The sequence below is a fragment of the Pleurodeles waltl genome, chromosome 1_1 (genome assembly GCF_031143425.1).
Source record: "Pleurodeles waltl isolate 20211129_DDA chromosome 1_1, aPleWal1.hap1.20221129, whole genome shotgun sequence".
Lineage (NCBI taxonomy): Eukaryota > Metazoa > Chordata > Amphibia > Caudata > Salamandridae > Pleurodeles > Pleurodeles waltl.
This window is the reverse complement of record NC_090436.1, coordinates 434,937,929-434,965,092: the sequence shown is the minus strand read 5'-3', so window position 1 is coordinate 434,965,092 and position 27,164 is coordinate 434,937,929. Positions and strand designations below refer to the sequence as shown.

Genomic DNA, 27,164 nt, shown 5'->3' with positions numbered 1-27,164 from the left:
CTTCCCAGGGCGCTGGATAGTCACCGTGTATCCTTTAGTAGACACTACTTGGAAAGGCTCAGCATCGTAAGAGGCATCAAATTTTCTTTTGCATAACTGTTGAGCGATCACCAACTGTTTTTTGTCTGAATGAGAGGTCTTTTGCATGTCGCCTCTTGTCTGCATACACTTTAATTTTCCATTGTGAACCAAGTCACTTGTGCAACTCGTGTTTTCACTTCTATCTCTTTCTTAAGTCCATTGAGGTAATTTGGTTGCCATTGATCTCCTGAACATCAAAGTCATAGGACTTTAATCTGTAGTAGAGTGAGCTGTCAAACAATAAGCTTGTAGAGTTTTTAGTACTGTCTTTAAACCAAGCTTCTCAGGAGTTGCACACTTCACTACTTTCTTTAGCGTACTCCTAAAATGCTCAACAAGTCCATTGGCCTCTGGCCATAATGGATGTGATCTTCTGATGCTTTATGTTCAGATGCCCCAGAAAGTCTTTACTGTTGAAGGGTGGACAATTGTTAGACTTTACAACGGCTGGTTTCTCCATGTTGCAAAGAAAATGTCACTGTTCATCTACAATCACCATTAAATGCTGCCATTATCAAGTGGACTAAAATAAATCAATGGCTAGTCTCTCCCAGTCATGTTTAGGGAGTGCTAACATGTTAAGAGTACATTGAGTAACTTTGGTTGACACGCAATGGCATATGTGATAGGCCTTGAGTTTCTTTTTTAAATCTTTCGTCTAAGTATGGAAACCAAACACAGTCACAGAGAGCTCTCCTTATAGAAACAATACCACAGTGTACTTTGTGAGCCACTTGAATCACGTTTGCTGTAGGCTCTCCAGAATCAGGATCCTCGCAGTATAACTCCTTACAGAGTTATGGACAATTCATCTTTAACATTTTTGTATTTTTGATATTCACCATCATTCCTGAAAGGTTGACTGTGTTTATTCCACAACTGATGTGTGATTAAGGGCCATATGTATGAAAAATATTTCCAATAGACACAGAATGGGTAAAACCCTTTGATACATCTGTCCCTATGTCCTTTAACTTCAGCAGGTCACTGTCATGACTTGTAGCAGGGATAATCTGGGCTAATGACACAGCAGCTGGTGTACTGGACTTGGCAATGACATTGATGTAGGACTCAGCCGTCTTGGATGCAGTACTATGACCTTGGATAGGCGCTTTTGAAAAGTAGTCAGTGGGATTTTGATCCTTTCCTGGTCGATGCACAGTTGTATAATCGTATTCTTGTAGTTGTAGTCCCCATCTTTCATTTCGAAGAGGCATCTTGGCATTTGGATTTCCAAAGATGGTTAGCAAAGTTTGATGATTAGTCACCAGTGTAAAATGCTTTTTTTACAGTAATACATGGAAGTGTTCACAAGCCCATACTACAACCAAACTTTCCTTATCAGGCTGTGAATAAGTACTTTCTGTTTAAGACAAACGTCTGCCAGCAAAGGCCACAATTTGTCCTCTAGCATTTGGGCGTCCACATGCTGTGCAAGTAAAGCACCTAACCCGGCCGGACTAACATTGACCGCAATTTCTGTATGGAGCTTTGACTTGAAGTACTCTATTTCGGTAGCATTGTCAATGGTGTCTTTGATTCTCCTAAATCTTCCTTCACAGTCTTGTAACCATATTAAAAAAAACATTTTTCTTCATTAACTTTCGTAATTGAGCGCTAAGAGTGGCTAACTGGCCATTCCAAGAAAATAACATACCATTGAAACATCTTGCGTGTGTTAAGTATTTGTCAAAGCTTGTACTTTTGCAGGATAATTGAAACATCTTTGGGTGTTTAGCATTTGTCCAAGCTTGTACTTTTGCAGAATCAGGCGTCATCCATCCATCAAAAAAGATATGACCAAAGTATTTCAGTTTTGTCTTGTTGAACTCTAATTTTTCAGCTTTTAAGGTCAATCCTGTATCATTGAGTAATTGATATACCTATGTGAGGGCTCTATTGTTCTCCTGTGTAGCTCAAAAAATGAATATGTCATCACTATAATTAAATGCATTCACAAGTGGTTGTATGATGCCTTGTGTAACATCTTATAAAAGGTCTGCAACCGATAACACACCAGAACTAAGTCTCTTGTATCTAAACAGACCAACATGTGTGGCAAAGATTGTAATATAGATGCCGCTTTGTTCAGGTTCTAACTGATAATAACCTTTATTCAAATTTTATTGAAAAAAGACTTTGAAACCATTCAATTGTGTTATCATGTCAGCAATGTGTGGTCCGGGATGTCGTTCATGGTCTTTTTTAGGCAGTTCTACTATGGGAGAAACCCGTGGCGTAAGACCAGTTGAACATTCAATAATGTACTTAAGTAATGATTCAAGTTCTCTTTCAACATCTTCTTGTAAATGAAAAGGAACTCATCTATGTCTCTGAGCAACAGGACAGACATCCTCATTTATATGCATCTTTACTTTTATAGTCTTTAACTTTCCTAAATCATGAAACAATGAAGTGAATTGACCTAATATTTCATGATGAGCATTCATGTTCTTATTCACCAAAATCAGTCCCATATCAGTACCTGTGTAGAAACTGAGCAAGCAGGCACTTGTCATTGTACCCTGAAGCACATAAATCAGTGCTTGTACTTTTGTTTTCTTATATTTCACTGTCCCTATAAACAAACCTCAAGTCTTCATGGGTGTCGATTCAGCCGAAATCTACACTTTGGTCTTTGATGGCGTGAGTGGCAGTAATGGAGACAGTTCATTGTACTTTTCTTCATGCATTATTATATTTATCAATGCATCAATATTTATAATGAACTGTATTGAACATCCATTTATTTTCAATGTAATCTTTGGATAGTATTTGTATGGTTTTGTTGCTTTTACATGTCTATTTTTCATTGACTGACCTTTCTCCTCACAGGCGACCAGTCTGACGTGCATGTTTTTCTGAAGTAAACATTGACATGGCACAATCACTTTCTAAACTTTCATTTGAGGCGGACTAACTATTTGACAGTGATTTAGATGACTTAATGATATTTGTGTTTGACCACTGACTCCACTTTGCTCTTAGCCTTAGCAGCACACCGGCCACTTTAGTGACCACCAGCTTTATTTTAATTATTGACTTCATTCTATGCTTAACTTAGTGTTAGCTAAACTTAGCGTTAGCCACTGCCATGTTAGAGGTGCAGATGTTAGAAGTGCAGAAGCTGCAGATATTTTTCCGTGCCCATGTTATGCAATGTGTTTTTGCTCATGTTTTCACTCTACATGTCTGCCTGTTCCTTTTCATCAAGGGCCTAGGACATAACATGGGGGAGTCAAAGAGTTAAGGATATACTAGGATGATGTTTATGGTACAGCAGGTAACAGTTTGGTTTTGGAGAGGCACCTTGGGATCTTGGCCAGTTCCAACGTGTTCCTTTCAAAACTGACCTGAAATAGCCAGCATTTTTTAACAAAAACTTATGGAGCGGGAGGGGTTTTCTAGAACTTTCCTCTCTGGCTTGTTTAAGGTATATAACAGACTGAAACCAGATTGACTGTGAACGGATTAAACTCGAGCAGGACCATGTTGTTGCTGTCTGTTATTCCCCTGAGGGCAGGTCACTCTTCAGTCAACTGGGTTCAACGGCCTGTTGCTGGCAGAAGAGATGAAGCAAATTCAGCTGTGCCCCATGCTGATGCATTTTTTGATTATTGTTATTTGCTTTGCATTGTGCCTATATTTACTGTTTATAGATTGAAGCAGATTATTCTTTGTGCATGTTTTTATTTCTCTGACCATTTTTAAACATGCTCTTTCAGTTGTACACTTTTGACCTTTCTGTGCAAGCTACACGGAGTGGTTTAATAAATGTAATTCTTAGACTAAGAGTTGTATACCAGAAATTCCTTTGTGTGTGTCTGTGTGTTTCATCTCGGTCCTTAGTGAAGCAAAACAGGTGACAATCAACTTTGCTTAGTATCTATATGTCACACCCGATGTTGCCGCTTGGCCTTGTGGGCGTGATTCAAACATTGCTTCTGGAATGTACTGGCAGGCATTTTGTCTTTGCGCCGTGATGCACTTATCTTTGTCTTTGCTCTGCGCATTGCCAGAAAATGGTTCTCTTTTCCACAGCCTTTGCATGTCTGACCGAAGGGGGGACATTTACCTTTGTGTGGAAAAGGAAATCCACACCTGAATCACAACTTCTTCTTTTTGTGTACGCATCACTTTGTGTCCTTCAGTCTTTTGTTTCGAATTACTTTTCACACTCATGACCACCTTACACTTTGATTAATTCACTGCTCTTTCCTCCAGTATTGTGGTAATTTAATTTTGTACTGTTGGCTATTCATTGCTCACACATTTATTGTTGAAACGTCCACTTTAATGGGACCTAGAGATTTAATTGATTCTACTTTGGAACAGATGTGTGTCCATGGAAGGTAAAGTAGTATTTTGGGGCACCAAATAGTGACTTTATTGATTGGTGCTTTTATACTACTTGTGCCTCCTGCTCTGCTTTTTGAATTGATGAGGTATGCAGAGCATATAAGATAATTGTCCTACTTGTGTATTATTAGCGATTTGACACAGTGTTGTGGTATACCTTTCTTTTTATAGGTGCAGAAAGATCATGTTTTGTCCTTTTATAGACCTTGGTCAGTGGGTAGATTTTTTGTTTGTTATTGTAGATTTTGCACAATATACGTTTCAAAGTATTTTCATATAGAGACTATTTTCCTATCTGAACTGTATTTGGTTTCACCAACAGGGAAGGTAAGATTGATGGAGTAGGCAATGCTTCTGAATCAAGCAAACCATCCAGTGTAATTCTGCAGAGAAGAAAACGAATCTCAACTGTGCCCATTATAGCTAAACCAAGAGCTTCTTTTCCTTCTACACTACAGCTCGATACAAAAGTATCTAAAGTCTCTCAGAGTCCACCACCTGCATTGCCTCCAAGCAGTAGTACTTTATTTGATAATGAAGTTCATGAACCTGCAAAGCACACCCAGTCGGTCTCCCCCAAAAAACGTGGTATAAATAAACCCTCTGGTGTGCAGCATGCTATTCTACCTGAAAAGAAAACTCCTGTTCCTCAAATACCACAGTTTTCGCCATTTAAAAAGTCTGCTACTAAGGACGTGAGTATTAATTCCTCCAAGGAACATGGCTCATTACAAAAAGACTGTCCTTCTCCTCTCAAGGAACGACCCACACAGGAAGGTTCCCAGCAGGAAGAAACTGCAGCAAGTTCAAAAGTAGCTTCTAAGGAAGTGCAGCATCAGTCGGATCGTGAGAGAATAGCCAAAGCTCAAAAACTGAGGGAACTGTTAAAAAAAGAATTGAAGAAAGAAAAAGTAAGTGATGATTTCTCCTTCATTATTAAGGGCTGTAAACGGAATTATTCATTTAGAATGTGTGGTGTTTGACAATAAACGGTGGGTCTTTTGTTATTTAACATAAAAATAAAAATTCGTTTTTCTGTAGTTCTTCATATAGTAGTGTTGCAGTCTCTAAGCGGAATAAATAACAGGTGTCACAATTTACCCATTTGAATAGTACTCAGTTTGCCAATGCTGGAAGAATGAAGAACTAATTTGTGTTTGCTTGCTTCTAACTTGTGACCTGCAAATCACATTATGTCAGCAGTTATCGTTTAATTTCCTGACCTATCTTGCTTGCTATGTAAGTATAATGTTTGTGTTTGTAACATGATATGTGCTCCTACCCTTCCACTGTACAACTAGCCTTCTAAGGCTGCTAAAAAGAGGTTCACAAAAACCATTAAAATAAAATGAAATGTCTGTTTCCTTCTTTTATTATTTTACTTCTTAAGTTGTACATTTTAAAGCCATGTCTCCACTTAATGCTTTCCTGATAATTTCTTTCCAGTAGAGGCTGGACACACCACATGGGGGCATGAGTAAGTGGAAACGGACATTCAGACAGAGGGAACAGACTTAAGATTTTTGGATAAAAAAAAAAAATTGGCAGTTGTCTGCACGAGTTTATGCTTCACTTTGAACATTATTGCCACTAGGATACAGTCAGAGCTTACTTCTTATTTATGAGCTTCATACTTGCTCATTTTAAAACAGCCACAAGACAATAATAAAGTTGATTAAGGTCCACTCATAACAGATAATCCATAGGAACACACGTATTTGTGACATAACCATTTCTGTTCATTCCATTGGTTGTTTACAAAATGCAGAATAAATGTGTTTGCTGGACTATCAGCGGTGACTGGAGAGTTGGCCACTTATTATTTCACCTTTCAAATAAATATATTTTGACTTTGAAATGGAAGATAAACCAAGACCATTGAGTCACTGTCAGATTGATAAACCACCAACTTCATTTATTCATAAAACCTACAACAACCTTGAAGTATTGACCTTTCATCTGAGAGAAGCTCATACAATGTTTAAGAGTACAAAGTATGGAATGTAAAATATTACAACAGTAGAATAACCTTTTGAAGGTGCATCACAATCGCTCCTAAACTTCTTGTTAAAGGGTAAATGTTTTCTGCCACTGTTGAATGCATCAAATTCTGCTCCATCTTCTTGATACACCGTCAATTCAACTCCACTCCCCTTAGGTGGCTGAACATTTCTCTTCCATAACCAGTTTTTAAAGACTAGAAACCTAGGGGTGGTGTTTGATAGCTGACTCTCTTTTACACTTGAAATAAAAAAGTAACCACAGATGCATGTTATTACCACTTATGTGAGTGGTCACCTTTCTAATGCAAACATGTTGTAATTACCAAGATCCTTGTAGTTGTGATGACAGGACTTTACCACAGCAAGCTGTGGAGAGCTCAGACCATGCTATCTAATTTTTGCCAAGACCACACTACGAATGAAGACCAAACATTGGCTCATAATAATGGAATTTCACAGATTAAGAGCTTATCTGTGGCCTCTCTACAGAATGCCTGTCCAGATTCTTAGAAACTTAAATACTGTCATTTTAAGGTCCGAATGTTGTCAGTCTTCCTTGTCCACATGTGAACGTACAAAGGATGACGGTGTTGAAGAACCCATTTGCATTTGAGTAATAATTAGTCTTGAGTTTTTCAATGTTTCCCTGTTGGATGCTGATTTACTGCTAACTTTTCCAAACCTTTGGTCTTGCTAATGAATATTTATGTCACTAGATAGTAAGCCTGTAATTGGGAATGCTAAGCCTTGAGTGATAAAATGTGATCATGTTAAAACATTTTTCAGAGACACTGGAAGGAAAAACATCCCACTTTGGAAAGCACAACACCACCTGACCACTCAAGCATGACCATGCGAGATTTTATATATTACTTGCCAGACACCAATCCTATGAAGTGAGTAATATGGCAATTTTTTAAAATTAAATGTCTGTTAAAATTGGTAATCGAATGACTGGAGGGAAGGCTACTTAATGTCTGTTTTTACCATCCTGTGGATGTGTATGGTTTGTATTCTGATAGAGACCACGTCAGTAGTAGAAAAGTATGTATCTTGCTGTCTTATTGAAAGACGTTTTGTGGTCCATATGTAGCTATGCAGTAAGTGGGCAGGTAATCTTATTATTAAAACCACAATAATATTTAAAATTTCCAATATTAGTTGAGATGCATGACTGAAACTGTGATATTTTTTTTTAATGTTATTTCATACTGTGATTTGTTGATAGACGTGTTTTTTCCTATCTTAGTATAATGCAGTGTGCACTTCCAGTCCTATGTGGCAAGTGATTTCTATAATGGGGATAGAATCGTGTATCATTAAGTACAAAATTTATAGATTCTGTTCATTGAAATTACTGTTTACTTATTTGCTGTGGTCGAGTTACATGGTGCCTTAAGGGATATCACAGCACCCTGGGATGTGTAGTCCAAAGGCATAGGGTTAGTCATCCAGGCCATCCTGAAAAAGTAGAACACCCTGGCCCCCCCATCTGAGACCTCCCAAAATGCATTACATCAAACAGTTCTTATCGCTTTGTGTGTTTATGCATCACACTGACCCAATATACAGAAACTGTATAGCTCCTATAATGCTAGTGGTTAGTGTCACTGTCCATCCAGATTTTTGATGGATTCAATGCCGCCTAACCATTAGCAAAGTTACATGGCTTAACTATGCAGTCTGATAGACTCTTTGCACTTACTTGAGTTTCAGCAACCAAGATGGGCAGCCAAGAGGTGTTTAGAAATAGGAGAACAATGATGGAAAGGCAAGGGGACGATTCATCCCAGAAGATTTGCTTAAGGAGAGCAGGCCTGCTTATCCTGGATCCTTCATTAAGGATCACTCCAATGGATGCTCAACACATTCCTGACCTATAGAGAGATGTGATAAGATTGTGAGGGGATTGAGCTTAAAGGTGAGCTAGCCAGTCAGTTCGGAGTTGGTCATGGGGAAAGCCGGGCATAGCTCGTAAGCCCTTTCTTTCTCTCTCAAAGGCATGTGTAAGGGCAAGTGTGGATGATGCTTAGAAGGGAGTGAAGCAAGAAGTGTTAAGGCAGGGTTGGTCATAAAGTATGGCAGTTATAGTCCATTCCCAAATAGGGAATCCTTGTTGATGGTTAAGCTTTGCATTAGTCAAATTGACTGACATTTCCACTTTTGAAGTGCTGGCAAATGTATTCTTAGTTTAATATGATTAATTCTATTAGCTCAAGCCTTTCTCACCGCCACAACCACTTTCGTCACTGATAATCTGTAGAGGGCATTCGTTTAGCACTTGTGTGAAAAGTTGTTAAATTGAGTTTTTTCCAGTAATGAACTTCAGAGTACATGGCTCCTTTTTACAATGCATTCCCTGTAATCTAAACATCCTGCCCTGTTTTTACCCATTCATAGGTCTGCAATAGACCAAGAGAAGAAATCTGAAAAAAATCCTCCAACTCAGATTCAAGTTAAAGAGTAAGCCTTTTCTATTCAAATGTAATCATTGTTTGTTTTTCTTGTTCTTGTTGAAATACTTATTAGAATACCAACCAGTTCAGTTGAAAATATTAAAAGTAAAACAACAAAGCAAGGTTAATCTAGCAAAATTAAATAATCAATAGGCATTTGACATGCTAAAGTATTACTAAAAGTTTTGCCATAATGTTGTGCAAGTTTAACCCTTGCCAGGTTTCAGGCTTTTTAGTGAACTTCCAGTTTTTGATCACACTGTAGCCACCATAAGATATCTTTATAGCCACATTTGATTAAATTTATTATCTATGCCTTGCATTCTGAGTTGCTTATTTAAGCATGTAATGTCACTTCTTAGGATTACATTTCTCCAGTGTTAATGTTCTTTTTCTTGCAAACTAAGAAATTTAGACATTTTAAGTACATAAATATAATCTGCATGTGGTACATACATCTCTAGCAATCTCCTCAATCCAACAAAGCAACCTTTATAATTTTACGCGGAGCGAAGTATATTTGTTGTTGGTTTTTGTTAAATTAAAACAGTAAGCTTAAAAATACTTTCTATTGATTTGTTTATTGAAGAGATCTCAACCAGCCTCTTTCTGTAATCTCACCCTCCCTCTGCATTTTCAAGCTCTTTTCCCTGGCAAATACATCTAGCGTGTCCTGAATCAGAAGCTGATTTATAGGAGAAAGGGCTTTCTTTGATCAGTGAAATCGATTTCTCAGCTTGAGTGTGTGAAATTGGGCAGACTATTTGTTCAGAGCATGTAACTTCTACTGAGTATTTTTAATACCCTGTCAGAGTCACATAATTCTCCTGGAGATCTTGTTCACCATTCTTGTAATGTTTAGCATTTTGTTTTTAGATTACACTTGGTGTGTTATGACCATTACATTCTGCCAAAGTATCCTAAACAGTGAACTCTTTTCTGCACTTGAAATGAGGGAACATCCTATCAAGCGAGCTTCTTTTCATTTAAACCATAAAATCAAAATGTTTAAATTGCAATTTGTACCTGATTTCATAAAGAAGGATATTGTTTTGTTTTTGTTTTGTCTTGTTTTAATATAAACCCATTTTAGTATGATTAGTGAAAAACAATTTCTGACTAGACCAAAGTAAAGGCAAGGTTATGCTATTTTAAATTATGGAAGCAAACTATACATTTCCCGTTAAAAAAAAAAAGTAGTTTCCCCAGTGAGATCAAAGAGGGTTTCTTTGGATTTCAAACAAAGTTAACACATTTTCCTGGTTTTCAAATTACTGTAAAATGGTCTCTTTGTTTAGGGATATATGTGGTAAAGTCTAGGCAAAACATTAACTTTTATCATATTGACTTAGGCTCAAAGATCTACGTTACGTTTTTGCCAGTGCTTGACTGATGTAAGAGGTCCTATCAGTTAATTCTTGTTTGTCTGTGTTTAATTGAAGTGTAGATTAGATGTTTCTGGGGCTATAAACTCTTAGATATTCCAAGTATTTTGTTTCATACTTTATTGATCAGATTAACTATTTATTTTGTCAACTGTGTTGAAGATTGGCATTGGAATAGATCATGACCAGCTGCTCTTGTATCTTGAAAGTGAGCTGACAAATTGTAATCACCTCAGATTTTTTTTAATTTTTAGATGAGGTCTAAGTAGTATAGCCTCTGCACAATGTAGGCATTTAAATTCTATACAACCTATGTATAGGTGTCACCTGCCGACAGTGAATGTGCTGTCACTGCCCCGTGTTGTTCTAGCCCCCCCACCCACCCGTGTTGTTCTAGAACCCGTGTTGTTCTAGACCCCCCACGCACCCCCTGTGTTGTTCTATAGCCCCGTGTTGTTCTAGCCCCCCCACCCACCCCCCTGTGTTGTTCTAGCCCCCCATCTGCACCCCCTCTCTGCGTTGGTGTCTGAGCCCCGCCCGCCCCCTCTATGTGTTGCTTCTACCCCTTTCACTCACACCAAAAATAACATTTCATACTTTTTTCTTGTATGCTGGCTTATTAAAAGTCACAGCGTTTTTCGTACAAGCTTATTGCCATTTCATCAGTTATCTGTGAAATATGCATTTGTTTTACTCACCCATTGGCATATAATTCTGAAACTTTAGAGGTGGGAGGGACTCCATGTATCTTGTTAATCTCCATAGGGTGGTATTTTGTGAAAATGGTTTCTAAGGCACACTTCAGTGCATCATCTTTATTGGAAGTTTAGACACTGATGTTGGATTTTGGCACTTGTCATCAATCTACATATTGTTTCAGTATGAACAAAAATAATCCTAGTGCATGTTTTATTGTCAAGTTGTTTGTTGCCTTAACTCTTCTCCTCTTGTACCATAAATCAGATTTTTGATTCAACCTATTTACAAACACCTGTGAATTTAGTACTAAATTAAACAATAGCAGATAAAGCAGATTTTCTTCTTTCGTTTTCTTTTTTTTTACCCATGGTACGTAACACTAGAATGTTGCTTAGTTTTAAATTGTTTGTATGTTTTGCAAAGCTCAGTATTTTGTTTTCATTGTAGGCCAGAAGAGAAAAATACCCTTGAAGCTGAAGAAGAGGTGGAAGAGGTGGAAGACGAAGAAAGCAAAGGTGGTGCTCTCGTGGTTCCCCGGGTGAAAGTGGCAGAAGATGGCACCATTATCCTTGATGAAGAAAGGTATTGTAATCCATTGATGAAGAACCAGAAAATTATGTTGTAATGTACTGTTGGCATTGCACCTGTACAACCAGAGATCTCTTTAGGAAAACATGTGTTTTCCACCCCGAGCACCAGGACCATGATTATCATGCTATGAACATTCAGTGGACTCTTCCAACTAGGATCTGTGTTTTACATGGAGGTGGCTGCCTTTAAACTAAAGACACATGACACTGCCTTTTTTTTTTTTTTTTTTTAGTTAACATTTTATTGGCATTTACAAAGTAGCAGCGATAAGTACAAAAGGTTGCTGGCAAATAACTGTGGATGATGCATATTGCTAACTTCTTAGGTGTTCCACCCAATAACAGACATCTGCGACTTCCCCATTCCGTTTACCCACTCCAGCAGAGACACGTCTTCCACAAGTCCTCATCAAGTCTAGTTATAGTCAGAGCCTTCCCAAATGCCCACCTCCCAGTAACTCCTCTCCAGCACCGCTGGATTCAGGCTGAATTTCTCAGTAACAACCCCACTCCCTCCAAATTTGCTTGTGTTTATGTGGGCAGCCTTGTGCTTTGAAAATGAGGTACTCTAGACTCATGCTTCAGCCCATACCCAACTTCCACCTTTCTAATGAGAACCCTTTTCCTAGTCAGTTCTGTATCATGCTTAGTGACCACTAAACCAAGCCAGAGCAATGCCCTTTTATCGATCCTCCTTAGTGTCTGCTGCATTATTGAGCAGAACAAATTTAGGGCCCCTTGGAAGGGGCCAACACATTGCGGTTTCCAGACAGGACAAAAACCCCCATCCAGAACAGCCTCAAGAGCACAGCACTGCCATGTAGTGTGCAGAAATTCCCCCACTGGAGCAGAACACAAAGGGCTCTCTGGTGCAATCACACCCATCCTCCACAGGCGTTTCTTAGAGAAATAGTTGTGGTGGAGGTATTTTACCTGGATGGTTCTGAATCCGGTTGCTATGGCGAAGTCGCACAGAGATTTCAAGTGCCTCCCATCATTTGTCATTGGTGAAGGGATCGAAGTCCCATTTTTACGCTTCCTGCAGTCATGGGAAGGAATCAGGGTAGTTAATCTCCAGGGATCTATATATGTGATTTTATGTTTGCCAGGGAGTTCAAATAGAATCTTGGTCTCTAAAGGGCTGCACTCTCAGAACGTTTTATGGGCAGAGATGTAGAGCGTTAGGGTCTATCCAAGTTGTAGGTACCGGTGCGAATCCAGTGAAGGTTGAACTCCTTAAATCTTTGAAAGAGTTGTTTATCGTCCCTGTCATCAGTTCCCCCAGTGTTGACACCCTGATAAGATCCCACTGTGAAACCTTGTAACTCTGCCACCTGTCGAAGCAGCTGCACAGTCCAGAGAGGTTTCTCATGAGTCAAGTACTTTACCCATCCCAGATCCCCGAGGGCTGCTCCCCAAACCTCAAACACCATTCTTGTGTGTGGCAAAGAAGAGATGGAGCACAGTTGAGCCCCATACAGCAGATGAGAGAAATACATTGCCCAGCTCCGGGGCATATGTTGGGTCTCCAAAACTGTTGAACCACCATTTTTTAAGAACGGCTGTCTGGGAAGCACTGGTGTGAAATGATGTCCGGAGTGGTTATGCCTCGATCGTTTGTCGATTTCAGGACATTGTATATTTACCTAAACCAATGTAAATTACCTTCTAGGCCAAAGAATGGGGCCACCGACCTAATCTGTGAGTCATCAGAACAATAAATATCTTGCTGTGATTTTTGGTTACTGGTAGACTGATGCCTCAAAAAAAGAGACTGTTATAGCAAATAACAGAAGAATGTTGCTTCTCTTCAAATAAATTTATAAACGCTGCAGGTCCGTAATATTGACTCCGTCTATCCTTTTTTTATTGTCAATAAGCTCATATGACTAATTTCCTGTTTTTTATTTCATTTGACAGTGGAAACGTTTCTTTCCGCTTCTGTTTACCTAAAACCCTTCCAAGTGGCTACCTATCACAGAGTCCCAGTTTTGTCCAATCCGTTCTAGGTCCGTTGGCTTGAACACAGAAGCTCATGTGCATGTTTGAAACCTGGTAGCCTGCAAACAATTCAGAGACTGCAAAGAAAGCAAGGACTATGTGCCATTGTTTTTCACCACAAACAGTAGCAATACATTGAAGCATTTGGAAATGTTACAGGCATCCCCAACCAAGTGACATGTAGTATTGACGATTTATCTCAAATCATTACACAACCTATCATATGTTAATGTATCCCAGTTCTCTCCCCTCCTGGTGATGCAGACAGCATAATCCCAATTTAAATAATTACTCATTACTCATCCTCAGAAGATTCATCACGTGTCCCTCCCCACCACCCTCAGACTTGGTCAGTAGTGCTGCCCAGATCTGCAGATCTTCTGCTATTTCATCAACTTGCCTACACTTGCGAAGGCGGACTTCCTCAGCCACCGCCCACTCACTTACTCATGTTTCTTGCCCAGCCATCCACATTGGTACCTGTCTGACCCATCCTTGTGATTGCAACCCTTTATTTCATTAACATTAGGAGTAAATGCAGGAATTTAAATTACATCTTTTTTCCTGTGTTCTTCTTGATTTCACCCATCGGGCAAACAGCCAGGTCTCGTTCTGTGAGGGTACCACAGACCACCGCCGGGGGCTGTACTACAGTGTCCCAGAATGGTGAGCAGTGCCATGCTGGGTGCTAAAAAGCTTCCTTTCGTTCTAGGCATAGATGGCATACACTCATCCTAGTGGGGTCTAATCTATGTAACAGTACAGGGTTAATAGACCTACGATGGAGATAACTGAAGTGTACTAGCTTAAATCATGTATTACAGGACACTGTCCAGACCAGGGAGCAAACCCTTCTCCACCGGCTGTCCTCCAGTTTCGTCCTAGTGTCCTGGCTGGGAAAGGGGTCCTGTGTCTATTAGAAAATCTACCATGCAACATGGAAATTGACTTACTGTGCTATTTTCCCCGTTTTTATTCTTTTTTAATGGTCTTATTATTCAATCTACATTTTAAAAATTTTCATGTAATTTTTATTTTAATATTGGTTATGGAATATTGATCAAAGTAGTACAGGTGAGTGGCATTGAAGTATTTATTCAAATGTGTGTATATTTGATCATACCTCATTTATTACTATTGTGCAAATGTCAAATTCCAGTTTTATTACTATAGTATAAAGAAATTGGCTTGAGAAAAGCATTTTTTTTTACTACCTTGTGCCTCAAGGAGTGCATTATACAGTGACCTTAAGCAAGTTAAACAACTTTTCTAACAGTCATGAGGCCTCTTCAAAGTAATTTTATCTGACTGCATGTTGGGATGGGAATGTCCCCTCGATATTTGTGTGTACCCAACCCTGAGTGACCCGAATGTGTGTGAAACTGGTATTGAGACCTGTTCTCAGTCCAGCTAGCATGCTAAATGCAGCATATGTGCTGAGGCCTTAGCGTTTCCATAAAAAAGGCAAGGTCCAGACCCTGTTATGTGACCTGGACTGTTGCACCTTTGTTACAGTTTGAGACTATCATCCATGGCCTGATATGTTGACATACAGTGGCGGTGTCTGCATGCTGTCTTTTTTTCTGTCTCTGGAATGGGGCTTAGTGGCTCACTTGTGTAAATTTCCCTTGAGATGTAACACCCAGACCCTTTCCCTTATATGTTGTGTGTTTAAGCATGGCGGTGGTTTGGCACATTTGTGGTAGTGAGACTTCCTATGTTGTGACAGTATGATTGCTGGGACTAGCGGGATCCATTTTAGATTGCTTTGGTAGCATGATACTAGGCCATTGAATACTTATACTTAAAGAGCCGGAAAGACAGTTATTCAAGTACTCTGTTGATTTTAACCTAGTTCATGATGAACAATTTGAAAACATATAAATATACAGTTTCTGGTTGAGACCAACTAGCACTCCATGCTGATCAATTCTGTGTTGTTATGCTAAATGTTCTTGATAGAGTAATAGTAAATTATTCAGTTCAGTGGTGGTAGTTTTATCAACTTTGAATGGATGAAAGGTTGAGCAGCGTTAGCAGGATTTGATCCTGTGGCTTGTATATTAAACCACATTTCAGTGGAGTGTGCTTAGCCTACTGAGTTACCTCTATAGCTTTACTTTTTTTTTTTTTTTTTTTACAGTGCTGTGCTTTAACCCGGGGAATGGTTGTTTAAATATACATGATGAGGAAAAAAATAGCACACACAAACAATTCAATATAAACTGAACTTGATTGTTGGATGTTTTAACACAGTGTGACAGAACTGATAAATATCAAAAACTTGATAAATGTGGATTTCCTTTCTAACTCATCCTAAAAGTGATGTATTGAATCTATCATAATTTCTTCCCTCTTCATGGAATTACCATCTAGTGCTAATCGGCGTCAACAAAGATGCAGGACCTGTCCTGTAACCATAGGACATTTTATTTCCCCACGCACAAGTAGATGGAGGAGAAAAGCCTAGGGAGCCTCAGAATGGGGATCCTGTGTTAAGGTGGCATTTCTTGCCCCAGAGACAGGATGAAGAACAGTAAACTGGGAGGACAATCTGTGCTCGTTATTCATATGCATGATTGGTTAGGTTATGCCAGACCACATGCTTTAATGTGATTTCAAACCTATTCAGACCTAGTGTGAAGGGGATGAGTTGAGCTTGTAGCCCCTTACTGGTATGGAGCCTCAAATCGTAGAAAAGTGTTATGGTCTACTTAGAATTCATTCCACAGTGTTAATGCAGTAGTATATTACACTCAGTTGCTATGAATGACTTGTTCACATTGCACAGAGGTACTCCCAAAGGGAAGGAATTTAAGATACCAGTGTGATATGTTTAGCTCAGAGGCAGACAGGAAAGCAACCACCAGTGTTTTAGGTGGGATATAAAAAAGGGGCAAGGTGATCCTCTAAAGGAGGTATTGCCTATGAAGAGTAACTAGGAATCCTTTCCAAGAAAGGTGGTCTCTTTAATCGAAAGTGTATCTTACAACGTGAACTAAAATACTGTGCTTAACAGAGTGTGCCACTGCATCAAAATGTGGGTGCAGTTTTCTGTTGTTGCATCCAGATATAACAAACACCTAAAACAAGCGAGAACTATTTTCCTTGTAAGTGCGTGTTGGTAGTATCTTATAAATGAGCAACAGCAGTGATTTTGTTGTAAAAATTAGAATTTAAAATATTTGAATTCTGAAAATATTAGACTGAATTAAACATTGCTAAGGTCTGTGGAAGAGGTAGTAGTCTTCAAAGTGTCTTCTTCAGTTCTTCACACCACTGTCTTAGGCCTTTCTTCTCCTCACAGTTTTCTGAAATCCTTGATCTACAGATCTCACATATCCTCTAATTCCACTTCATCATTGTTTTGTCCCTCTATCCTTCAAGTAGTTCCTTACATCACCTCCCTGTCACCATGGCCCCACTCTCTCACTCACTTCTTCTCCCTCTTTCTCTCTCTCTCTCACCCTCTCCCTCTTTCTGTCTCTCTCACACACACACACACACAAACACCATTTTCTTTCTCAGTTAACCATCAGTATTTCAGCAGCTGTGTCTGTTCTTAATACACTTCACATAAAATATAAATTCCATTTAGCACTTAAGTGACCATTGTCCTGTGTGCCTTGCAGATAGGCTACGGATTAGATGATCATGTAGTGTTAACACTATGACCCACTGTCAGGTATTGTGAGAAACTTGCACTGCATTCAGCTTCAACTCCAGCTGTCTCGGTTGTGCCCAGTCATAAATATCCATCCACAGGGTGAATGCACCCAGACCCATAGAGGGACTTGGTGCACAATATGGGTTATAAAATACTTGGATGTTGCAGTAAAACATGCCAAAAACACATTTGGTAAAGCAAGTACTCTCTCATCCTTATTATGAGCTTCCAGTTAGTTGTGATATGTGCAGTAGATACTGTTACTGCACATAACGCATTTTTGAGTTTTGTGATTAATATGATCACGTCAAATTTGCCTATATTTATTGAGAAGAAAACTGCCCGGTATTTACCAGAAAATGTAGATTTTATTGCAGCAAGCACCGAAATCCATCAGACACACCCCAAAAGCTTGTAATTAGGTGGTATTTATTGCACCCGAAATTTTTTGACTTTCTGCACTCGGATTTTATCAGGTACAATGAAAATGACACCTGTTACCGGGCTGCTTGCAATGAGGGCCTTAGAAAATGCAGAATAATGTAAAACGTGAAATCTAAAGTGGCAAGCATCGCTCACATGGCAGGACCAGATTAAGTTAAATCCCTGGGAACCACCCATTTTTCACAGCACCATCGTTATGAAGTGTTTTTGAGGGAAATCACAAACCATGTAGTACTTGTTTTTTTGTCAGTTTAGATTCGCATCACGCAAGTTGAATTCTTCTTTCCATGTAAGAGATTGTACAAGAAGAACACATATAAGTTACATTTATGAACAGTTCATTATTTTCACATTTACAAACTTTGTATGCTTTCTGTCCAGTTTCTATAAAGTAGTTTGTGATAGAGCATTGCATTAATTAATCACCATAATCACTTAACTAATAAAGTTTGCTTTGTAACATGCCTTTTGTTAGTAAAGCTTCCCAAGACATTTATCCTATAAATCACACAGAAATATCTGAAGCTGAGGTGAGCCCCAAGCTTTGCCTGCTGCTTTGTGGCTGTGTTTATACAGTAGCTGTCTCAGTGGAACTGCCATCAGTAGAACTACTCACACACTGAAATCACGATGTCAAAAGTTGTAGCAGCATGTTACAGTTTATAATGTACTAAACACAGAAAGTAGCAGGCTTTCTCAAAGTGCGGTCCCTGGCCGAATGCAAAAACAATGAAAAATAAGCATGTACCTCTATGTTGGAAAGCCAAAGGACGACTTCATATATAACTCTGGGAGGTGAGTGTCTTGTACTGCGTGGCATGGAGAGGCATGTATCTTAAGGGGACCACTGGTCATGACCCTTTCAGAGGACCACAGGAGAACAAGGGGGCATGGGGCTCAGCCATTGGGGTTGTGGCATCTCACTTCTGATGGCTCTTGGCTTTCACCAGATGGCCAACGATGTTAGCTCAACAGATAACAGCCCTAATGGTCCTCATAGCCCACTTCTGGCATACAGGCATCACAGACAATGTCCCTGAACTTCACAACAGCCCAAACGGGGTCGTCAACTTCCACCAAACGGCGAACAGCTCTTTCTTGCAATAATTTTCCAGACTGGACACACCTCTCGCTTCACTCACAGGGTTTTACTTGCCAGGATCCCTGATGGGCCTTGCTGTCTCCAGGCTTTCTCCTCCTCCTCCCCCTCCTCACAGGACACATTGGTCTTGGTAGGCAGGCAAAAGACTGGTGCTCCAGGCACAGTGCAAGTGTTCTTGACTTCCTGGGTAGTGGCCCCTTTCACAGCTGAGAGCTTAGCAGGCCTTGATCCCCAGTCCTAGTTGCAGCAGTTTGAAGTCGTTGTAGGACTCATGCTCCCACTTTTAAAGTCCATTTCCAGATAAAGATGTTCTTTAGTGTCTTTGAAGTCTGTGTTGTGGATGTTGATTCCTTTGTTAATCACTGCAGAAGCGTCTGCAATTTTGATTGACCAACAACCCAGGCCAAGAGAGTAACTGGGATCACACCTGGCTGCCAGCCTCACAAAGGTTCAAAGATGAAAGCTTTCCCCTCCACTAAGATTCTCTGGTCCTACAGTGTAGACATTATCAGACCCTCCATCTCACCTGACCATGATCCCATGCCCCACTGACCAGTAATTCTTCCTTGAATAAAAGACACCTTTGATGTGCATAGAGGAAACCGTGCTCCCTACCTGCAATGTGTGTTCCCATCTCAGCACTCTGGGATGTCAGAAATCCACCGCTCTTGTCTAGGATTTCAGTCCTCACTGCCAGCTAGCCTGTCTAGGCCCTTGGTTTCCAAAATGTAACACTCTGGCTTCTATGTTATGTACCATGCACAGGCACACGTATAACACAAACACTCAAGTATCACACCCTGCAAGGCCCTACATAGACATCATGTAAACCAAGGGTGTATTAAGTACACAGCTGCAGAACTTTACGTGAGTGGGCAGATAGGTGCCACTTCAGTGAAACGTCCTGTTTGTACTACTGTCTCTTATGAAATACAAAACTGGTATGGTGCCACCACTGTGCTCCTTTCTCTTGGCTCTCTACAACTATGAGGGTTACTCTTGGTGTGCCCCTTCTGGTTTTAACATGCCTGCATTACCATGAGGCAGGCGTAGGTCATGGAACATGGGCATGATTCATGTTCGCCTATGACCAAAAAGTAGTACAAAGTATCTAGATATCCAAGCAGCGTTGGCCCTAACGTAAGGAATACACATCCATCATCGTGCAGGGAGCTTTTATGCCCCAGCAATGAGGAAGGTTTTCTATGCAGGACCTTCCATTTTGTCTTTCCCTGATGACTCATGATCTCCAGATGCAGAGACTTCACACATGATTGTTGTTAGGAATTTGTATTTATCAGGAAACGGCTAAAATAGTAATTCAATGACTAGCTTTCATATTTCTCCAGTCTTGGACCTTTCGCAATTCACAGGCTTGAATCATACCTCGTAGTTGAAGAGAGAATCTCACGGTACCATAGAAAGCAGAAGTCAGTCACATACATAGCAGTTAATGTTAAAAACATTCACTTCAATAACATCCTCCTCTTTTAATAAGAACCAAAGTTCAGCCAGTCAGGTGACTGCACCCTCTAGAACACTCACCGGGGAGGGTTCAGTCCTCCCTTAGATCTTCTACCACACGTAATGTGATGGGAATGTCCCTGAGCTGTGATCAGTTTACTACATGTTTTCTCTATTTTGAAGACAAATTCACTTCAAAAGAAGACTAAGATGTACATCTACAGATACTGTCTAAACAGGTACGCCAGAAGCAACAATGAAAGGACTGTTCAGGCCAAGTGGAACATGTGGAAAGAAAAGGCTGTACTCAGAGGGTCCACACAAAGAGTGCATCTACTGTCTACATCCTGAACACAAGGTAAAACACTGTAAGATATGCCACACGTTTTCTCAAAAGACATTGAAAGATAGAAAGGGAAGACTACAAATCTGGTTGCAGAAATTAAAATCTAAGAACACTGCTCTCAACGACTGAAAACTCACATAAGAGGGATAGTTCTCATGAGCGAGTGCCTCCAGGGTCACCAAAAAAGGCAATATAAAGGACCCTTCATGGGTCATCATGGCATTAAAAAAAGAAAAGAAAAACATCTCTTTAGAGAAGGTTCAATCAGAGCCTACTACTCCTTCACTTAAGTAGATGTGCTTAAAAAGGTCACCCTCTCTTCTGTCAATGAGGAAACCTCTTAAAACTGTTTGTAAACCACATTTTGAGTTCTCATCAATGACATTTTTGATGCTCCCCCCATCGACGACAGCATCATGGGTCACCACTACAACAACAAAGTTGACCTTTACATCAGCGGCACCCCCAGTGATCATATTGTTGTTGACTACAATACTATCTGCGAGAATCTTGTAGCTATGATACCGTCGACCAAGACATCATCAATGAAAGTGTTGACGGCAGACGAGAGTCTCGTCGACGACGACAACACAGTCCATGAAAACTTGTCGACGACTGTATCAGTGGCTGCATCGTCAAAGGTAAAAAACCAATAATGCCATTTTCAACATGAGGAAATCACCTACAGAGACATCACCTGTTCACACATCACCAAGTAAAGTTTTACCTTTTCCACTTGCACATCGGCTTGTTGATGAGTCGGAGGACGAAGGTCCTTTTGTGGCAGCATATGGTCCCTCTGAACTGCATGTGAAATGTCAAGAGGATGGTGGGTATAAGGACCAATTTTTATGATGACTGTAGGAAACTGGGTTTTGCCCCCCCCCCCCCCCCTCACCCCACAAACACACTTTTTTGCCTGGTTTCTGTTTCGACTTTGACTGAAGTGCACTAGATTCCTGCTAACCATGTCCCCAGTGCCAGTACTCCTCCAAAAAAACAAGACCACGGTCACTTGATCCCTCAAGTGGCCAGGCCTTTAGCACCTCTGTAAGTTCCTAGTAAGTGATACCACTGGTACCTAGGGCATTGTTACTAAAGAGGGTCCCTAAAATCTGCCCCATAACTTGTGCTACTCTAGGGGACCCAGCACCAAACCCGTACAGATTGCCACTACAGGCTGCATGACAAGTTGCTCTAAAAAGTGAAAACACAATATGACACACATTTGTGTGCCACGTCCCCTAACACAGCATATGATATTTCGGAGATTTATCCTACAGACATGTCTCCAAGCAAGGTGTCAACTTTATTACCCAGTCATTTACTGGATTGGGAGGAATCGGATGAGGGTCCATTTGGAGATGCGCACAGCCCATCCCAGTTACATGTTAAATACCAGAAAGAGGACGACTATGATGAGTATGATCAATACCAACCATATTACTCACATCAAGAATGCTATTACCAACCGCCTCAGCCACGAGACGCTATACAGATGCCTGCCTCCTTAATCCAGGGCTTACAATCAATGTTGCAGGATTATAGGAGGAGGTTCCCAGTTACAGCAGAAGATCAACCACCACCGCCAGCTTCTCCTGTTACACAAAGAAACATCCCTCCACCTCCAGCTCCTCCCAGAATGACACCTCATTCCGTTTTAGCTGCCCCCCGGAGATGAAGGGTCCACTTCAGGGGAAGAAGAGGAAGAAGGAGAGATATCTATGCCGCAGCATCCCACTGCGGAATGGGATGACTACTTAGACCCCACTTCTTCTCCACCACCTCCTCGCCCTTCAGATTCTCCACACGAGGACATAGGTGGTTTCCACAACCTAATGGACAGCGCTGCCGCACGCTTCCACCTTCCAACATCTGTTTCACAGTCTGAATGCTTCCTCCATGATTTTAAGGAACAGTCAAGGAAGTCTGTAAGGTCCATTCCCATTATTGACTTTATATGGAGCGAGGGTACCAAGATCATGTGCAACCCGGCAACAGTCCCACCAGTGCCACAAAAGTTGGACAAAAAATACAAGGCAACTCAGGACTCTCCGGCATGTCTCACTGGTCACCCAAAGCCGGACTCTGTTATTTCGAAGTGGCTCAAAGGCGTTCTAAGAACCAGTTGACGCCTATCTCTACTCCTCCAGATAGAGAAGGAAGGAGATTAGATAATGTGGGCAAAAGATTCCCCTCCATGTCAGCAATTACTGTTAGAGCAGCAAACTCCTTGGCAATCCTGGGTCGTTATGACCGACAAATGTGGTCGGATATGCAACCTTTCATTGATCTCATCCCTGAAAGCAAGCCAGTAGAGGCACGGATGATCCTCCAAGAAGGTGAGCGTACGTCGGAGGAGATAAGACTGCGCTCTAGATATAGCCTCCACCGGTTTTCGTCAGCTGGCTGGTGCTGCGGCGTTACGCCGCCAAGGTTGGCTCAAGGCCACATCTTTCAGACCGGAAGTGCAGTCCAGAATTCTCGACATGCCTTACGATGGAGAATCTCTCTTTGGCAAACACGTAGATGATGCGCTACAGTCCATCAAGACCGACACAGACACTGCCAAGTCCCTAGGTATCCAGCAGTACAGGAAACAGCCCTTTCGGGGTGCAAGACGAAGAGGATTTATCTCATTTCGAGGTTCCTTTCACAGGCAGTACCAGCAACCCCAATATAGGCCGTCCTATCAGCAGCAGTATAGGCAACCATCCACGGCCTCATACGCCAGACAGGGAGGAAAGAGAAGACCGGGTTCACAAAACCGAGATCAACCCAGAAAACAATGATCTTCACCAGGCACCGGCTATGCTTCCACCAAAGTTCACACAATCAACAAATAGGAGCAAACATCTCCAATTACATCCAGGAGTGGAAGAACATAACATCAGACAAATTGGTGCTGGATATAGTGACAAGAGGTCATACCCTGGAATTCATACAAAAACCACTGCATCAGGGAAGATGGTCGGATCTTCAGAAAGCAATGCAGAAAAACCTGTTGGAATTGAAGGTGATACACCTCACGCTCAAGGCTTTTCTTCCACGCATCGCAGGGTCCTCAGTGTTGGTCAGGACGGACAACACAATAAGTATGTTTTTTATCAACAAGCAGGGAGGAACAAGATCCCTCTCCCTCTCAAGGTAAGCTCAATCTGTTTGGGACTGGCTCACACTGCACAATATTCGCATCAGGGTGGAGCACCTGCCAGGGTCAACAAGGCCCTAGCTGATTCTCTCAGCAGGACAGACGACAACTGCCACGAGTGGGAACTCAACCAGAAGATACTCAACGGCATCTTCCAACGCTGGGGTCAACCGATCCTAGACTTGTTTGCCACCAATCTTAACGCCAAATACCAGTTCTACTCCGGTAGATACCCACTCCTGGGGTCGTGGGGGAAATGCTCTTTTGATGAGATGGTCCGCAATCTTTGCCTACGCTTTTCCCCCCATCCCGTTGATCCCCAGACTCCTCAGGAAGATGAAGTCCGAATGCTGCAGGATCATTCTCATAGCGCCCAAATGGCCCAGACAGTACTGGTACACGGAGCTTCTACTCCGGTCCGTGTCCAATCCGATGCGCCTTCCCTGCAACCACGACCTTCTCACGAAGAATCGCGGTCAAATTCTTCATGCTGATCCAACATCTCTTCAATTGCACGCTTGGCTCCTGAGTTCCGAGAGCTTCGGGGTATGAACATTGATCAGGAATGCAGATGGATTTTATCTAGGGCTCGAGCGGAGAGTACAAAGAAGACGTACAAGCTCAAGTGGAAGAGATTTTGTGTTTGGTGTTCTCAGAACAAATTCCACCCTTTACAAATTAAGCCTGAACAAATTCTCTTGTACCTTCTCACACTCTCAAAGGCTGGTCTTTGCCATGCATCCGTCAAGATTCACCTAGCAGCTATAGCCTCTTATAGGTGCTCCGCTGATATGCCTTCAATCGGCTCATCCAGAATCATTAAGCAGTTCATGAAAGGCCTCTTCCGCACTTACCCTCCGGTGCATCCACCTCCACCAGAGTGGCTTCTGAATATAGTCCTGTCCCAGCTCATGAAAGCTCCTTTCGAACCTATTCACAGGGCGGAACTCAAGTACATCACATGGAAGGTGGCAACCCTGCTTGCTCTCACTTCCACCAGGAGAGTCAGTGATATACAGGCTTTTACTACTAAAGAACCTTTTCTGTTTTTTTCGGATGACTTTGTTATGCTCAGGACCAACCCCAGATAAATTCCCAAAGTGCCATCTTCATTTCATCTCAATGAGCCCGTGATACTACAAACTTTTTTCCAAATCCAACTACAATCGCAGAAAAAACTCTGCATTTTTTGGACATCAAAAGATGCCTCAAATTTTACCTTCAAAGTGCCAAACAAATCAGGAAATCAGATCAGCTCTTGGTATCCTATTCTCTTGGATGACAAAGAACAGGGGTCACCAAGGCCACTATAGCCCAGTGGATTTCCTCTACAATTCAGTTCTGTCACACCAAAGCAGGAAAACCGCTGATTAGGCGCGACTCAACGAGAGCAGTCTCCACATCGACTGCTTTGTTTCAGGGTATTGCACTCGATAAAATATGACAAGCTGCGACATGGAAGACTACGCTCTCTGTTACGCAGCACTATTGTTTGGAGTCCTCGCAGAGAACTGACTCTCTAGTTGGACAAGCTGTTTTACGTCATCTCTTTCATTAAGGTGAGACCTTTCCTTGGTTGTGTAGAAACTGTTTTATATGCAAAATAGTCCATAATTGTTATGCAGTATACTTTTGACATGCTTCTATATCTATGGATGTTCAGGATATAGGTGTATATGTATATATATTTATGTATATTTGTTTGAAGTTCATAATACAAGATTTATTAGCTAGCTATTTGAAACAGGTTTTAGAGGATTTCTATGCTAGCACCCTCCATCCACTGCGAGTATAATGTTTATCAACAGTACTGCTGGCTATTCAGATTCAAGCATGTGAATTTATGAAAGATCCAATACTGGATAAGAAAACAAGTTACTTATCTGTAACTACAGTTATCCACTATTGGTATCTTTCATAAATTCACATGCGACCCACCCTCCTCCCCTTAGACGCTCGCATTTCCTCTCAGGTTATAATCTTTTCACTCTGGTGCTAGAAAATCTGAAGGAAGGAGCTTCTCTGGAGAGTGTTCTAGAGGGTGCTGGTGCCTGATTGGCCAGCAGGCAGGTTTGGGTCCTTTTCACAAAAGGACTTGGATAGGCTATATGAGTGGCTGGTATATCCATCATAGCCTATAGGACAAAATATATATATATTTGTTAATTCTTGCTATTTTATGTACTGTGGGACTCCCACTTCAACGACGGGGATGATTCAAGCATGTGAATTTATGAAAGATACCAATACTGGATAACTGTAGTTACAGGTAAGTAACTTGTTTTCTTATACTCTACCCCCTCATGACTGGTAAGTCCACAGGTTCGGGATATTGGTAGGAAACAGGATTGGGTATTAAATCACTGACCCATGAAATGATAAAATTAGAATGAATAAAACGTAAAAGTGTACGTAGGTTCTGATCTAGAGCATGAACTACTCTGCAGGGGGTAGAATCAAAAACATTATAATTAATTAAAACCACATTGGTCATACTCTTATGCTTCAACCATAACAATTGAAAGTTTGGGGTCTCCCTGGAGGTCTTTTTAACCACTACAGGGAGTTTATTTGAAATAAGCACCTGGAGTCCACCCTTAGCCCTCCCAAATTGGGAACAAGTAGCTGGCAAGAAATATGAGGTATATTCTTACATATGAACTTGGGAAACGCACCATGTTTCTTGGATACATACCAGGTCAAGTTTATTAATGATGTTACCCCCCCCCCCCCTCCATCTCACTCTTACTACGTAGTCCTTGGACATTCCATGTAGCAAAGTTATGGTGCTCTTTATTATTTCTAATATACTCATTATTGCCATTCCTTGCCTCTATTTGGCTATTAATCCTTAAAAAAATGTCTAATTAGTTCCCTGTTAGAATTATTAATACAGGCCTTGGGGACGCCCCTTATGTCCCCTGCGTCTCTCTTACTAAAACCAATAGACGTTATCTTTCCTGTAAACCCCACCACACTAGGTCCCCATTGTAAACTCTCATTGTGTCCCCTATAATTTTGTCAATCATTATCTAAAAGTGTACTCAAGGCCCGATATCTATGGCACTGAGGAGGTGCGGTGTTAATTTTTAATTGGCTCCAGATAGTGGAGTATTGGGGGGTGCCCTGGTTGTACAGGTTGCAAATGTCGATAGAATGCACCCAACGGGAGCAGTGATGGAGTATTGCCATGAGGTGGATAAAAAGTAGCCCTAAAATAAAAGGTCCCTCACAAGTCTAAGGCTCCCAAAATTAATAATTATGCAATCTTCCCCCACACTCTTTCTCTAACGGTCTCACCCAACCTACTCCTTGAGTTAGGATGATCTGGTGGGCATTATCTGTTGTGAATGAATTGTTTTGGACCAACCAGTGCAGTACTTTGTTCTTCAGAGTCACTGGGGATTCACTCTGTC

At 41.0% G+C, this 27,164-nt stretch overlaps 1 protein-coding gene across 2 annotated transcripts in view; it reads left to right on the top strand.

Moving 5' to 3' along the window:
• The window catches only part of BDP1 (BDP1 general transcription factor IIIB subunit), a 1,097,554-nt gene that overhangs the window by 3,804 nt on the left and 1,066,586 nt on the right, over positions 1 to 27,164 (top strand). For both annotated transcript variants that reach the window (XM_069224223.1, XM_069224213.1), the window contains exons 2-5: positions 4,763 to 5,351; positions 7,230 to 7,339; positions 8,844 to 8,906; positions 11,431 to 11,565. In XM_069224223.1, coding sequence (XP_069080324.1) covers positions 4,763 to 5,351; positions 7,230 to 7,339; positions 8,844 to 8,906; positions 11,431 to 11,565 — 897 coding nt within the window. The remainder of the gene's footprint in view (positions 1 to 4,762; positions 5,352 to 7,229; positions 7,340 to 8,843; positions 8,907 to 11,430; positions 11,566 to 27,164) is intronic.